Source organism: Mytilus californianus, unplaced genomic scaffold (assembly GCF_021869535.1).
Source record: "Mytilus californianus isolate M0D057914Y unplaced genomic scaffold, xbMytCali1.0.p SCAF_6, whole genome shotgun sequence".
NCBI classification, from domain to species: Eukaryota; Metazoa; Mollusca; class Bivalvia; order Mytilida; family Mytilidae; genus Mytilus; species Mytilus californianus.
In genome coordinates this window covers 81,407,104-81,423,627 of record NW_026262712.1, presented here as the reverse complement: position 1 = coordinate 81,423,627, position 16,524 = coordinate 81,407,104, and the positions used below count along the sequence as shown (strand labels likewise).

The 16,524-nt window shown below is 35.2% G+C and overlaps 1 protein-coding gene and 1 pseudogene across 1 annotated transcript in view; both read left to right on the top strand.

Annotated features, from left to right (window-relative positions):
- The window catches only part of LOC127704173 (sulfotransferase 1B1-like), a 34,363-nt gene extending 19,477 nt beyond the window's left edge, over positions 1-14,886 (top strand). Inside the window, exons 4-6 of the mRNA XM_052208065.1 lie at positions 11,756-11,856; positions 13,260-13,422; positions 14,639-14,886. Of these exons, the coding sequence (XP_052064025.1) occupies positions 11,756-11,856; positions 13,260-13,422; positions 14,639-14,748 (374 nt within the window). The 3' untranslated portion in view covers positions 14,749-14,886. The remainder of the gene's footprint in view (positions 1-11,755; positions 11,857-13,259; positions 13,423-14,638) is intronic.
- LOC127704174 (sulfotransferase 1B1-like) overlaps positions 1-16,524 on the top strand; it is a 91,528-nt pseudogene that overhangs the window by 34,358 nt on the left and 40,646 nt on the right.

The following is a 16,524-nucleotide window of genomic DNA, read 5'->3' as shown; positions in this document are numbered from 1 at the left end:
AGGATCCTTTACAATAGATATTTCAGCTGATCTGAAACAATTACATCTTCATGCCTTATATATCATGTACTGTATTACGACGCTAGATTAAAACTGACGAGGAAAGGTAACACACGGCCACCGAAAGCTTTATTTTTGAAGCCTAGGTGATCGTGTGATCTAGCGCGTCGGATACAGTGCAGGCGATTTGGTGTCACGATATCTCAATAGCAAGAGTTCGAATCCCGGCGAGGGAAGAACAAACAAATTGCGAAAGCTAATTTACAGATCTAACATTGTTGGGCTGATGTTTAGACGAGTTGTATATACAGAATGTACACAACCATGTATCACCATCACTGCTGGTGATCCGATGGATAAATCTGTTGTAGAGTTGTCACTGGTTCAGACGTACTTATAAATATAATTATTTCTGTGACTGTATCTTACATTAATTTGTAGGATCCTTTACAATAGATATTTCAGCTGATCTGTAACAATTACATCTTCATGCCTTATATATCATGTACTGTATTACGACGCTAGATTAAAACTGACGAGGAAAGGTAACACACGGCTACCGAAAGCTTTATTTTTGAAGCCTAGGTGATCGTGTGGTCTAGCGCGTCGGATACAGTGCAGGCGATTTGGTGTCACGATATCTCAGTAGCTAGAGTTCGAATCCCGGCGAGGGAACAACAAAAAATTTACAGATCTAACATTGTTGGGCTGATGTTTAGACGAGTTGTATATACAGAATCTACACCACCATGTATCACCATCACTGCTGGTGATCCGATGGATAAATCTGTTGTAGAGTTGTCACTGGTTCAGACGTACTTATAAATATAATTATTTCTGTGACTGTATCTTACATTAATTTGTTGGATCCTTAACAATAGATAATTAGCTGATCTGTAACAATTACATCTTCATGCCTTATATATCATGTACTGTATTACGACGCTAGATTAAAACTGACGAGGAGAGGAAACACACGGCTACCGAAAGCTTTATTTTTGAAGCCTAGGTGGTCGTGTGGTCTAGCGCGTCGGATACAGTGCAGGCGATTTGGTGTCACGATATCTCAGTAGCAAGAGTTCGAATCCCGGCGAGGGAAGAACAAAAAATTTGCGAAAGAAAATTTACAGATCTAACATTGTTGGGCTGATGTTTAGACGAGTTGTATATACAGAATGTACACAACCATGTATCACCATCACTGCTGGTGATCCGATGGATAAATCTGTTGTAGAGTTGTCACTGGTTCAGACGTACTTATAAATATAATTATTTATTGTGACTGTATCTTACATTAATTTGTAGGAACCTTTACAATAGATATTTCAGCTGATCTGTAACAATTACATCTTCATGCCTTATATATCATGTACTGTATTACGACGCTAGATTAAAACTGACGAGGAAAGGAAACACAAGGCCACCGAAAGCTTTATTTTTGAAGCCTAGGTGGTCGTGTGGTCTAGCGCGTCGGATACAGTGCAGGCGATTTGGTGTCACGATATCTCAGTAGCAAGAGTTCGAATCCCGGCAAGGGAAGAACAAATAATTTGCGAAAGCAAATTTACAGATCTAACATTGTCATGATTGTTGGGCTGGTGTTTAGACGAGTTGTATATACTGAATGTACACAACCATGTATCACCATCACTGCTGGTGATCCGATGGATAAATCTGTTGTAGGGTTGTCACTGGTTCAGACGTACTTATAAATATAATTATTTCTGTGACTGTATCTTACATTAATTTGTAGGATCCTTGCAATAGATATTTCAGCTGATCTCTAACAATTACATCTTCATGCCTTATATATCATGTACTGTTTTACAACGCTAGATTAAAACTGACGAGGAAAGGTTACACACGGCCACCGAAAGATTTAATTTTTGAAGCCTAGGTGATCATGTGGTCTAGCGCGTCGGATACAGTGCAGGCGATTTGGTGTCACGATATCTCAGTAGCAAGAGTTCGAATCACGGCGAGGGAAGAACAAAAAATTTGCGAAAGCACATTTACAGATCTAACATTGTCATGATTGTTGGGCTGATGTTTAGACGAGTTGTATATACAGAATGTACACAATCATGTATCACCATCACTGCTGGTGATCCGATAGATAAATCTGTTGTAGAGTTGTCACTGGTTCAGACGTACTTATAAATATAATTATTTCTGTGACTGTATCTTACATTAATTTGTAGGATCATTTACAATAGATATTTCAGCTGATCTGTAACAATTACATCTTCATGCCTTATATATCATGTACTGTATTACGACGCTAGATTAAAACTGACGAGAAAAGGTAACACACGGCCACCAAAAGCTTTATTTTTGAAGCCTAGGTGGTCGTGTGGTCTAGCGCGTCGGATACAGTGCAGGCGATTTGGTGTCACGATATCTCAATAGCAAGAGTTCGAATCCCGGCGAGGGAAGAACAAAAAAATTGCGAAAGCTAATTTACAGATCTAACATTGTTGGGCTGATGTTTAGACGAGTTGTATATACAGAATGTACACAACCATGTATCACCATCACTGCTGGTGATCCGATGGATAAATCTGTTGTAGAGTTGTCACTGGTTCAGACGTACTTATAAATATGATTATTTCTGTGACTGTATCTTACATTAATTTGTAGGATCCTTTACAATAGATATTTCAGCTGATCTGTAACAATTACATCTTCATGCCTTATATATCATGTACTGTATTACGACGCTAGATTAAAACTGACGAGGAAAGGTAAACACAAAGCCACCGAAAGCTTTACTTTTGAAGCCTAGGTGGTCGTGTGGTCTAGCGCGTCGGATACAGTGCAGGCGATTTGGTATTACGATATCTCAGTAACAAGAGTTCGAATCACGGCGAGGGAAGAACAAAAAATTTGCGAAAGCAAATGTACAGATCTAACATTGTCATGATTGTTGGGCTGATGTTTAGACGAGTTGTATATACAGAATGTACACAACCATGGATCACCATCACTGCTGGTGATCCGATGGATAAATCTGTTGTAGAGTTGTCACTGGTTCAGACGTACTTATAAATATAATTATTTCTGTGACTGTATCTTACATTAATTTGTAGGATCCTTTACAATAGATATTTCAGCTGATCTGTAACAATTACATCTTCATGCCTTATATATCATGTACTGTATTACGACGCTAGATTAAAACTGACGAGGAAAGGTAACACACGGCCACCGAAAGCTTTATTTTTGAAACCTAGGTGGTCGTGTGGTCTAGCGCGCGGATACAGTGCAGGCGATTTGGTATCACGATTTCTCAGTAGCAAGAGTTCGAATACCGGCGAGGGAAGAACAAAAAATTTGCGAAAGCAAATTTACAGATCTAACATTGTCATGATTGTTGGGCTGATGTTAAGACGAGTTGTATATACAGAATGTACACAACCATGGATCACCATCACTGCTGGTGATCCGATTGATAAATCTGTTGTAGAGTTGTCACTGGTTCAGACGTACTTATAAATATAATTATTTCTGTGACTGTATCTTACATTAATTTGTAGAATCCTTTACAATAGATATTTCAGCTGATCTGTAACAATTACATCTTCATGCCTTATATATCATGTACTGTATTACGACGCTAGATTAAAACTAACGAGGAAAGGTAAACACAAAGCCACCGAAAGCTTTACTTTTGAAGCCTAGGTGGTCGTGTGGTCTAGCGCGTCGGATACAGTGCAGGCGATTTGGTATTACGATATCTCAGTAACAAGAGTTCGAATCACGGCGAGGGAAGAACAAAAAATTTGCGAAAGCAAATGTACAGATCTAACATTGTCATGATTGTTGGGCTGATGTTTAGACGAGTTGTATATACAGAATGTACACAACCATGGATCACCATCACTGCTGGTGATCCGATGGATAAATCTGTTGTAGAGTTGTCACTGGTTCAGACGTACTTATAAATATAATTATTTCTGTGACTGTATCTTACATTAATTTGTAGGATCCTTTACAATAGATATTTCAGCTGATTTGTAACAATTACATCTTCATGCCTTATATATCATGTACTGTATTACGATGCTAGATTAAAACTGACGAGGAAAGGTAACACAAGGCCACCGAAAGCTTTATTTTTGAAGCCTAGGTGGTCGTGTGGTCTAGCGCGTCGGATACAGTGCAGGCGATTTGGTGTCACGATATCCCAGTAGCAAGAGTTCGAATCCCGGCGAGGGAAGAACAAAAAATTTGCGAAAGCAAATTTACAGATCTAACATTGTTGGGCTGATGTTTAGACGAGTTGTATATACAGAATGTACACAACCATGTATCACCATCACTGCTGATGATCCGATGGATAAATCTGTTGTAGAGTTGTCACTGGTTCAAACATACTTATAAATATAATTATGTCTGTGACTGTATCTTACATTAATTTGTAGGATCATTTACAATAGATATTTCAGCTGATCTGTAACAATTACATCTTCATGCCTTATAAATCATGTACTGTATAACGACGCTACATTAAAACTGACGAGGAAAGGTAACACACGGCCACCGAAAGCTTTATTTTGGAAGGGTAGGTGGTCGTGTGGTCTAGCGTGTCGGATACAGTGCAGGCGATTTGGTGTCACGATATCTCAGTAGCAAGAGTTCGAATCCCGGCGAGGGAAGAACAAAAAAATTGCGAAAGCTAACTTACAGTTCTAACATTGTTGGGCTAATGTTTAGACGAGTTGTATATACAGAATGTACACAACCATGTATCACCATCACTGCTGGTGATCCGATGGATAAATCTGTTGTAGAGTTGTCACTGGTTCAGACGTACTTATCAATATAATTATTTCTGTGACTGTATCTTACATTAATTTGTAGGATCATTTACAATAGATATTTCAGCTGATCTGTAACAATTACATCTTCATGCCTTATATATCATGTACTGTATTACAACGCTAGATTAAAACTGACGAGGAAAGGTAACACACGGCCACCGAAAGCTTTATTTTTGAAGCCTAGGTGGTCGTGTGGTCTAGCGCGTTGGAAACAGTGCAGGCGATTTGGTGTCACGATATCTCAGTAGCAAGAGTTCGAATCCCGGCGAGGGAAGAACACAAAATTTGCGAAAGCAAATTTATAGATCTAAAATTGTTGGGCTGATGTTTAGACGAGTTGTATATACAGAATGTACACAACCATGTATCACCATCACTGCTGGTGATCCGATGGATAAATCTGTTGTAGAGTTGTCACTGGTTCAGACGTACTTATAAATATAATTATTTCTGTGGCTGCATCTTACATTAATTTGTAGGATCCTTTACAATAGATATTTCAGCTGATCTGTAACAATTACATCTTCATGCCATATATATCATGTACTGTATTACGACGCTAGATTAAAACTGACGAGGAAAGGTAACACACGGCCACCGAAAGCTTTATTTTTGAAGCCTAGGTGGTCGTGTGGTCTAGCGCGTCGGATACAGTGCAGGCGATTTGGTATCACGATATCTCAGTAGCAAGAGTTTGAATCCCGGCGAGGGAAGAACAAAAAATTTGCGACAGCAAATTTACAGATCTAACATTGTCATGATTGTTGGGCTGATGTTAAGACGAGTTGTATATACAGAATGTACACAACTATGGATCACCATCACTGCTGGTGATCCGATGGATAAATCTGTTGTAGAGTTGTCACTGGTTCAGACGTACTTATAAATATAATTATTTCTGTGACTGTATCTTACATTAATTTGTAGGATCCTTTACAATAGATATTTCAGCTGATCTGTAACAATTACATCTTTATGCCTTATATATCATGTACTGTATTACGACGCTAGATTAAAACTGACGAGGAAAGGTAACGCAAGGCCACCGAAAGCTTTACTTTTGAAGCCTAGGTGGTCGTGTGGTCTAGCGCGTCGGATACAGTGCAGGCGATTTGGTATCACGATATCTCAGTAACAAGAGTTCGAATCCCGGCGAGGGAAGAACAAAAAATTTGCGAAAGCAAATTTACAGATCTAACATTGTCATGATTGTTGGACTGATGTTTTGACGAGTTGTATATACAGAATGTACACAACCATGGATCACCATCACTGCTTGTGATCCGATGGATAAATCTGTTGTAGGGTTGTCACTGGTTCAGACGTACTTATAAATATAATTATTTCTGTGACTATATCTTACATTAATTTGTAGGATCCTTTACAATAGATATTTCAGCTGATCTGTAACAATTACATCTTCATGCCTTATATATCATGTACTGTATTACGACGCTAGATTAAAACTGACGAGGAAAGGTAACACAAGGCCACCGAAAGCTTTATTTTTGAAGCCTAGGTGGTCGTGTGGTCTAGCGCGTCGGATACAGTGCAGGCGATTTGATATCTCAGTAGCAAGAGTTCGAATCCCGGCGAGGGAAGAACAAAAAATTTGCGAAAGCAAATTTACAGATCTAACATTGTTGGGCTGATGTTTAGACGAGTTATATATATATATATATATACATAAACTGAAATCTTAAAATGACAACATAAATTATTGCAAAATTACTTTTCTTCAAATGATTTAATGTTTGGTAGTCAGACATGCACATAAACGAAAGCTCGTATAAATATGAAAAATATACCAAAGGAATAGCTCAAAATACCATTAAATGCCAATAAACATATGGACAGGTTAATAATGAAATTATGTATAGTACATAAGTATGTAAAATACGGAACCGAGTTTGGAAATCGGCTTAAAAGTCTGGTCAACGGTAAAAGAAAATTGACTGCGTCATTTTCCAAAAATTAATCTGTGATGAAATAAATAAGGATTGTTTGACTGAGTTCTCCTTGTCAACGTATATTTGTTTCTCAGCTATTATATCTGTTGGAAAAAAATACTCTATATCCTTTATTCCGTCAGAAAATATACTGTGATATATCTTCCAGTGGAAATAATTTTACAGAACATTCCTTCCTTTTGGAACTTGTATTATGGAGGAACTTCTATTCCATGGCATGATGGCGAGACATTTTTTCAATATAAATTAATCATGACCCGCTTTCCTATACAAAGACATACAGAACATAGCTGTGATCTAAAAATAATAAATTTAGGAAACGGATTGATATAAGTTAACATATAGGAAACGGATTAATATAAGTTAACAGCTTGTTTCAGGATCCTATTAATTATTAAATTGTATTAATATGTTAATGCCAAATTGTGTATATTATTACTTAACTTGAATTTAATTAATAAAATATGTTTACACTAAAAAAAAATCGTCACTTAACGACTTGAAAAAGAGTGATGATCCTTACATGTATGTGATCAGAGATTTATGTTGATTAAGTTACAATAATCATATAGGTGTTAAAATAGAACGATACTTAAAAAGGTTAAGATAACCATGCAACGAATTGCCGTTTTGAAATTCATGATACAGGACATAAACCAAATGAAGAGAAACGCCATAGCAGTAAATGGCGTCATCATAACGTAAAGAGGTAACAACAACATGTGAAGAAGAAATAAAAACACGTAACGTAACGAGATACACAGGATTTAATATGTCAATGTGACAGCAGCCCAACAATAAAAAAACAGAAAAAAGCATCTAGAGGCCAACATGTTGTCTGAGCAGTGAACAAATAGATAAGTATGAATTGATTAAATACACATAGACTACAAAAGCTCTGGACACCAACATTAAATTCCCAAAAGGTAACAAAACAATAACATACAACAAAAGACAACAACTGACGAGTGTTTCAGCATCCAATGCATCACGGGTAATATTTTTCAAATAATTACACTAAAAATGCTGAACAATATTGTAACGTTCCGGGGTTTTCTTGTCAGGATATACCCGTCGTTACTTATGTGGGCCTCTGGTGAAGGAAATAATAATAAACATCATATAGGAGTTCATAAATTGTATTAATTCTATTATTTCTGTTTAGCAATACAACACATACAGTGGTTCATAAAACCAAATACGTTAATGATATATACAATAAGTAATACAGCAAGGTGCATTACTTGCACCAAGTTAATAAAATAATTCTTCTAGCGCTCGATGCAAGAAAATCTACTTGGGACACGGCATTCTAGTACTCTGCATACTTGGTGCAGGAAAATCTACTTGGGACACTGCATTCTAATACTCAGCATACTCGGTGCATGGTTAGCGATTTACCCGAGCAAACAGTACGTCAGCATTTTTATATGAAGACTTGGTTAATTATCAAGTCTGATAAATAATATCACCAAGCACTTTTACTTGGTGCAGCAAATTATGATTTGAGAGATACTGCTAACTGCATGGAGGTTCTTGGAGAGAAGCTCTCAGTAGGAACATGCGTCCCGTATTTTATACAAAATCGTCGTTACGTGTGACGTAATACACAAGTTATTCACAAACAAGAACAGGAACACGTAACGTTACATTTGGCGCGTTATACTGAAACTAAGTATATACAAATACAAAATGAACAATAACACACATAAATAAAGTCGATATATAGATTTAAAGAAGTCAGTATATAATGTAAGGTCCAGGTAAGCTATTTCTTCTGTAAAATACGAATCAGAACACAACAACGGACATATGCATGTATCAAGTGTGGAACGGAGACCACAGTGATAGTATAAACACATCTATCTTATTTACACAAGTTAAACCACAGTAAAATTATCAGCTTTCAAATCACCGGGGCGTAACACTACCCCCTACCTTATATAAAAAGGATGTGTCCTCAAATATGAGAGTATGTATGTCATGCAAATGTCATTTCATAATATAATATAGAATCAACATAGAGCAACTTGGTAAAGGTAGTCTCTTGGTGTAAGATTAAAACTAATAATGTTTAGTAAGAAACACATCATAGAAATATTAAATATAACAATCCATCATCCAATCATGCAGGTTTTTCCACTCTTCATACTGTCTTCCTCGTCCTGTTTATCGTCTTCTGTAAAATGTTTAATATATTTATTCGGTACTATACATAACTCCTAATAATTATATTTTGTGGTGATAAAAAGTCCTTCATCAATATTAAAGTTACATAAAATGTTATAGCTATACAAATGTCTTTATGGTATTCAATGAATGGTTGACTCGCCACTTCAAGCCTAGTTAAAAATCAGTTCATATACAATTCTTGTTAATGTTGACACAAAAATATATACTAGTAGCTGATATTACAATTCGGTATCCAAATAAGCAACAGTATTCCACAGACTATATACCAGTCACAGGACTATACTGAAAATTCACCAGTACTCCACAGATATCTTCGTCAAATGACGTACGGGTAACACCCTTAAAATATATCAGTTTTCCACAGACATTCTTTCGTCACAGGAAACGACTTCAAAAATATAACATTAGCAACAATATTCCACAGATAATATACCAGTCACAGGACTATACTGCTCCTAAAATATGGTATATCACAGATACTCGATCACAGAAAATACTCATAAAAAAATCACCAGTACTCCACAGATATCTTCATCACAGGACGTACGAATAACACCCTTAAAATATATAAGTTTTCCACAGACATTTTCCGTCACAGGAAACTTAAAAAATATAAACAACCAACCATTCTACTAATTCAGGATAACATGAATATATATCAGCGACAAGAATTACTAACACACCATTCATTGACTTGTATTTAGTTCATGTGACTTACATCCGATATAATAGAATAATACTGGTCCGGTTCCATGGTTTTATTTTTACTCATGGAGTGTGACTAACCCTATTATTTACACATCGGGCAGTTACAGAGACATTTACAATTTCTGCGTGTGTTATTTTTGTGGTCAGTGTATAGTGGTAAGTTCGGATCACCACTATTTCTTGCAAATTCTACTTCGACAGCATTATATCAACGACAGGAAGACAACAACAACTAAACAAGCTTTTGTTTCTACTTTTCAGCATATTTCTGCATTACATTCAGGAATAAATATACAAAAAATGTAAAACACAAACATTAAAACAAAATTATACGAAACCAATATTAATGAAGTGATTCTCTATTATATAGGACAAGCTTTTCTGACATGTCCTTTTTCACCACAGCGAAAGCATTTATTCTTTATCCCAACAGACATCCCAACGATTTCGTTAGTTAAGCTATGATACCTTATTCTATCTGCTTGGTTAAAAGTATCAAATCTAATTGCTAAAATTTCAGCTTCATTGATATTTTTAGGCCTTGCTTCTCGTATTCTGAGACGCATTTCAGGGTCATGTAATGCATCTATAAATTGGCCCAAAGTCAATATATCTGTTACAGAGGAAGGGGCACCAGGATAAGCACAGCGAGTCATTTTTTTAATATCTTGACTGAGGGCAGATAGAGATTCATTATCTTTTCTCACTCTAGTCTGTAGCTGAGCTCGGAATATCTCAGACCTATGAACTGAACCAAATCTACTATGAAGGGCATCAACTAGGCTATCAAAATTTCGCCTTTTAAACTCGTTTAATTCATTTAAAATGGCTCTAGCGCCACCTTTCAAACTGCTAGCCAAACAGAGTGACATTGTATTATAGTCCCAACCATTAACTTCAGCTAAAATTTGAAATTGACTGAGATATTCTTATATATCATCAGTACCATCATAGGGTTCAGGTTTCATATTAACTTTGTGTTTTTGTGTAACACCAGCATACTAACTTGGATCAGATTGTATACCCCTGGTATTTTGACTATTATTGTAATTTTGATAGCTGCTTGTTTTAGAATTTGGAGGTATACATGTTGTATTTTGGAGCGGTTTAGGTTCTTGTACTGCATGTGTTTTTATGATTTCACCTTCTGGAACAATAATTTCTGAATTTTCAGATTGAATTTGATCAGATTTAACCTTTTGTTTATTAAATTCTTCTCTTAAATTAAATATTTGTTCTCTTAAATTTGATACAGAACTGAGTATTTGTTCCTCCAAATGAATTTTCAAATGTGTGATTTGATTTTGAAATCTTTCTTCCATCATAGAAAGATTTGCTGCATTTTCGTGTGTCACCATATGAAATGTGTCCCTTATTTGATTTGTGAGTGATTCAAGTATTTCTCCTACTGACTGAGAAATAGCTGGTGAACTATTAGATTGAAGGGCTGCTTGAATAGATTCATAAGAATTCTGCGAACTTGTTCTCATTTCATGTGTATTATTAACCACTGTATCATCACTAGCAATTGATGATCTATCAGTTGGATTAAATTGAATTATATCAGACTGCAAAGAATCATCCATTTTAAAATGATTTATTTTTCAAACTTCACCAGATAATTTTTTTTTTTAATAATTAAAAATTTTTGAATCCCACTTCTGACACCAGTGTAACGTTCCGGGGTTTTTTTTGTCAGGATATACCCGTCGTTACTTATGTGGGCCTCTGGTGAAGGAAATAATAATAAACATCATATAGGAGTTCATAAATTGTATTAATTCTATTATTTCTGTTTAGCAATACAACACATACAGTGGTTCATAAAACAATGAAGTTACCAACAATTAATGAAACGATTATTATACTTCGAGGATCTCTTTGTTCATACGCATGTACTTAGAGAGTCCACAGGAGTTATTATAATTCTTATAGTCTGACGATTCACTGTAAATATATCACCAGTTTGTTGATTTCCTTCAGAAGTGTTAATACTTTGAAGATAAGGTGGAGATATTTTGATGTATTTAATTACAAAATGTTTATTGTTATATTCCATAGTGCCTTATGGAACATGGTATAACTATGAGTTAGAAATAGAACGAGCAGCGAGAGACTTTCCTGGGATGATTTTTACCTGTTGTTATGAAGATATGAAACAGGTAGTTAGTTATCTTCATAAAAATATTTTGAACACTTTTGTTGATAGTGGGAAATAAATAAAGTATAAATAAATTTGTATAAAACCTAAACGTATATAAAACTGACTGAAACTTCAACTGTAAGTCCTTACTAGCATCTAGATGTGGAGCACGATCTGCTAACCCTTTCGGGGTACCCGGTGTTTAGTGGGGTTCGTGTTTTCTATGTAGTGTCTTGAGTACTTGTTTTTTATCATGGCGTTGTCAGTTTCTCATCAACTTGGGAGTTTTGAATGTCACCTTAGTTTTTTCTGTCCTTTTTTAAGAGAAAATTGGTGGGAATAGTTATTTCTTTGGAAATATTTTTCTGTGTGAATACCAGACATATAGCAGTCAAATATATCACAAAAAACTCTGATCATAGTTGACCATTTGGTTATACTAGTACATTGATATTCATTGTTGCGGCCCTACATGTCAATGGCATATCGGGCAGTAAGTAAGTAAGTACTTAGTAACACAGTACAAAACAGTTTATAATTAACACGATAATTCAGATGCAAAGAAAACAACCGAATTGAAGAGCACGATAATAGACACTTTGTCGAGTTCAGTCCAAAAGCGATGGTATTCTTGTAAAATATATAGCCGAAGATTTATCTAATTTCCAAAACATTTCACAAACTTTATTCTCACCTGTAAAACTTAAATTTTACCATTACACCAATGTTGTCCACATTTCTATTTCATAGACTTCTTTTATATTTGTTCACGATCTTTCATAAATTCAAAATGAAGTAAACATGAATGCTTGGAATTAGGCTTCATTGCTAAATCCTGAAGCTTTCTTCAAAATGCATCTATTCAACTTTAGACAAATATGAGGATTTGACAGGAACTGGTTTCAGTTTGCATTGAATTTGGAACATTTATCAATGACAAAATGAAACAACCGTTCTTTTGAGAAGTTCATTTTGATAGTTATGTCATCGTATAAATATTTTTAAAAAAATCATATATTTAATACAACAAAGTTAAGAGTAACTGACATCAGTTGTTTCATAATTTAAACCCTTAATGTTAACCTTTTATAAAGAAAAATATAACCTATAGATCAATAAGGCCTTATTTTTGCCAAAAGTTTATAGTTGTCGACCAAGCAATACTAAATTATATTATTTATTCAAATCAAAGTCTGTTTTACTTAAAAAGCAATTGTGTAATTGCATGACATCTGCATGGTCAATCAGATGACATATTGTTACTTAATGTTGCTTATCATTTTTCATGTTATAAATATGTTTTCGTTGATTAGGTATTCATTCATTTATTCAGTTTTGTTACATACGGACAAATATATATTTAGTGCATCCAACTTCATTATGCATTACTTTAGTTTTATTACTTACACTGATTTACTCCAGGAACCTGTTAGAGAGATAAAGAAACTTGCAGATTTTCTTGGTATAGCATGTTCAGATGACACCTTAGAAAAGATTGCTAAAAAAACATCATTTGAGAATATGCAGAAAAACAAATTTGATTTCACCCAGATTGTAGATGGCAAAGGATTTATATTTCGAAAAGGTATTTATATAATTTGTCCGATTTACGTGTTTGTGTATGTAATGCGGCGTTCATACAATGCCGATTATGGCTCCCGTTTGAGATCAGACAGCGCTAAGACACGAAAAGTTAAAAAGTCGGATTACTATCCTCATTGATCTGAAATGTCCTAACATTGTCTTAACGAAGTCGTATACGTTCGTAACTGATTCCTACGGATCGGGAATGGTCCAGAGAGGTCGACCGTAGAGGTCAACCAAACAACCCGACAGTTAGGTGCGTCCCGTAACATTCCGGGAAACTCAGCCGATTTTGTCTAGTCGGATTACAATCGTGACTGTGTCGTGCCAGATTCTGATGTATCGGATTAAAATCGTAACAATGTTCTGTGTTTTCTGGACGTTGTCCTCTGGAACGTGCATGATCTGGAGAAATTTGTCATTGCTGTTTTTTTGCCGATTGAGTCTAGATTGCATCCAGATCTTGCCGAATGCGAACTGTCCTTGCTGAAACAGTTCCGAAATAGTCCCGTTTTTAATAAGAAATTCGGCAATGATACCCACGTTAGGGTCCCGCCATTTACAGAACATAAAACGACTGAGTCCAGACAAAGTCGTGTGCAATGCGGTACAGCAAACTGTCATAGGATTGCGTTCCGACAGTACCTGATCATCCCGAATATGGCGACAGTTTACTAACGAATATCTTCCGTCAGCGTCGGTTCACTGTCTGGTCAATTTCTGACCTCTGTCGGATCACATTCGGTAGAATCGGGACGCTATCGTGACAAATTCAGTCGTTCTGTACCATGCGAAAGATACAAATCGGATAAGAATCGGATTGAGAACGGGATAATTGGGACAAATTCGGTTGGAAACGGCTGAATGTGGACGCTTCCTGAACAATATCTGATTGTTGTCGTGATTCAATAAATATTTTTACAAATTTTGATTAAAGTTTGAATTTCCAGCCACGATTTACAGGATCTTGATCAGACTTTTGACAAATTTTAATCGGGAATGGTATAATACTAGTACTAAAATGCAAGTTTTTTAACCAAAAAGTGTACAACTCCTGTATTTGTTTGGGCCAAATTCAGAGAGTTGTTTAACGTAACATGACTATGAAAATCGAGGACATTAAACAAAAGTGTGCTATGTTGAAGCAACGTATGTTAACATACGTGAAATAGTCAAAATGAGGAAAAAAGTAAAAATAATGTTGAACTATTTTTCAGGTGAAATAGGAGATTGGAAAAACCATTTTACGGTCGCACAAAATGAAAAATTTGATGCTCAGTTTAAAGAAGAAATGAAAGACAGTAAATACAAGATAACCTTTGAATAACATACTGTGTATGACATTCGCAAATGAAATTGGAAGGCTATTTAGTTCCAAACTGTACATACTTGTATACAAAGCGGCCAAAAATTGTACAATCGAGATGTTACAGCAAGATTAATAAATAAAGTGTATCATGTAGTTTTTCAGTGTCCTTTATTAAAAGTTTACATTTTGGTGCCTAAACTGTTATGAGGAAATAAAATGGTTTCCAAATGATTTTGTATTGTACATTTTTGGGGGGATTAAAATAGTGTCATACGTAAAGGCGCTTGTCTATAATTGATAGCCAGATGTCCACCTCTACTGTATTTTCAAACGAGTCTAAACACAGTGAGTCTAAATAATAAGGAATCACTATACTAGGACTTGTTGTTATGACTTTAGTGTCTTTTGTGGATTGATCACCTAGTCTATGTAGAAATAAATTATTATGTAAACAATGTGTGTATATGTATAATTATTTTGATGAAGAATTATATGAAATAAATGAAATGAATTAGACCAATCTGTCATTCCATGAATAAAATTTTTTTTTTGAAAATCACTTAATAAGCTTTCAAACTAAAGTCTAATAATTGTTGTGGTGCCTGTTGTATCATCTGTAATGCCTAGCTCTGAATAAATGAGGATGTTTGGTTTTAAAAATGAGACGACGATGAGCTGAAAATTCTTCATATCGGTTTGTCATTCATTTTTCTACTACAACACATTTTCTGAAAAAGAAAATTTTTCTTATGAATTTAAAATTTATAATATCAATATTTACGTTTCAGGCGATCAGAAAAGATTTGAATATAAAGAAAAATCTGGAATCCAAAATTTTAATAATCAGAAAAAGTCATTTGACCCATGAATGGACCTGTTTGAAGTTATTGTGTAAATGTTGGACCCCCAGAGAATTGAAAAGAAATGAGTACTATCCCTTTCACTCAACCTGTTAATTCAGCTACAAAAAAACAAGATTCAATAGGCCTTGTTCAAGAGGATAACGTTAAATTCTCTGTATTTTGAAGGATTATGAACCCTTTGTTGCTGAAGGTTTTGTGTCATTTAATTACAGGTGATAATTCTAATCTTCAAATAGTAAAAGATCTTTAGGGATACTGTTGGTTCTCAGTCTTCTTTTAAGGGCGTTTCGTCACTGTCTGAGGTGTCTTCAATTTATAATAGTGTTTAAACAGTGATTGAGATTGAGGTCAGGAATTCTGTTGGGAAAATGGAAACCCCATGACGTCCCTGCTGACAAGGAATGGAAAAAATACATCAGATAGTTGACAAGAACAAATATAGAAAAGAAATTTTGAGTATGTTTAACCTGTGTAGGACCATTACAATACAAACAATCTGGCAATGAGTTTATACTATGTGTGCCTCCAGGGAATATAAGAGCTGCTAGTATTTGTATCATTTGTAACATTTTTCACTTCAATAGGACTCCCGTAGTCAATTCAGTATGATCAAGGTTAATATTTTATGTAGAGATCGTTTTATTTACTATTAGTTATGTATTAGTTATGCATAAATCAGTAAAAGTCGAGTGCATAGCATCAATAATCTCAAGATGCATCAGAGAGGTTCCATTCGACACTGACGAATACAATTTATGTGTTTTGAGTTATAAAAAAATTGGGATGAAGGTATTTGTTTGCTTCTGTTTGCTGTTAAGGATTCTGTGCATGAATCTTTAGGGTTTAATCCATTTGAACTCATATCTGCTCATACTGCTAGGGCTCATTAAAATTGTTTGAAAGAACAGTGATTAGATGACACACAGAAATT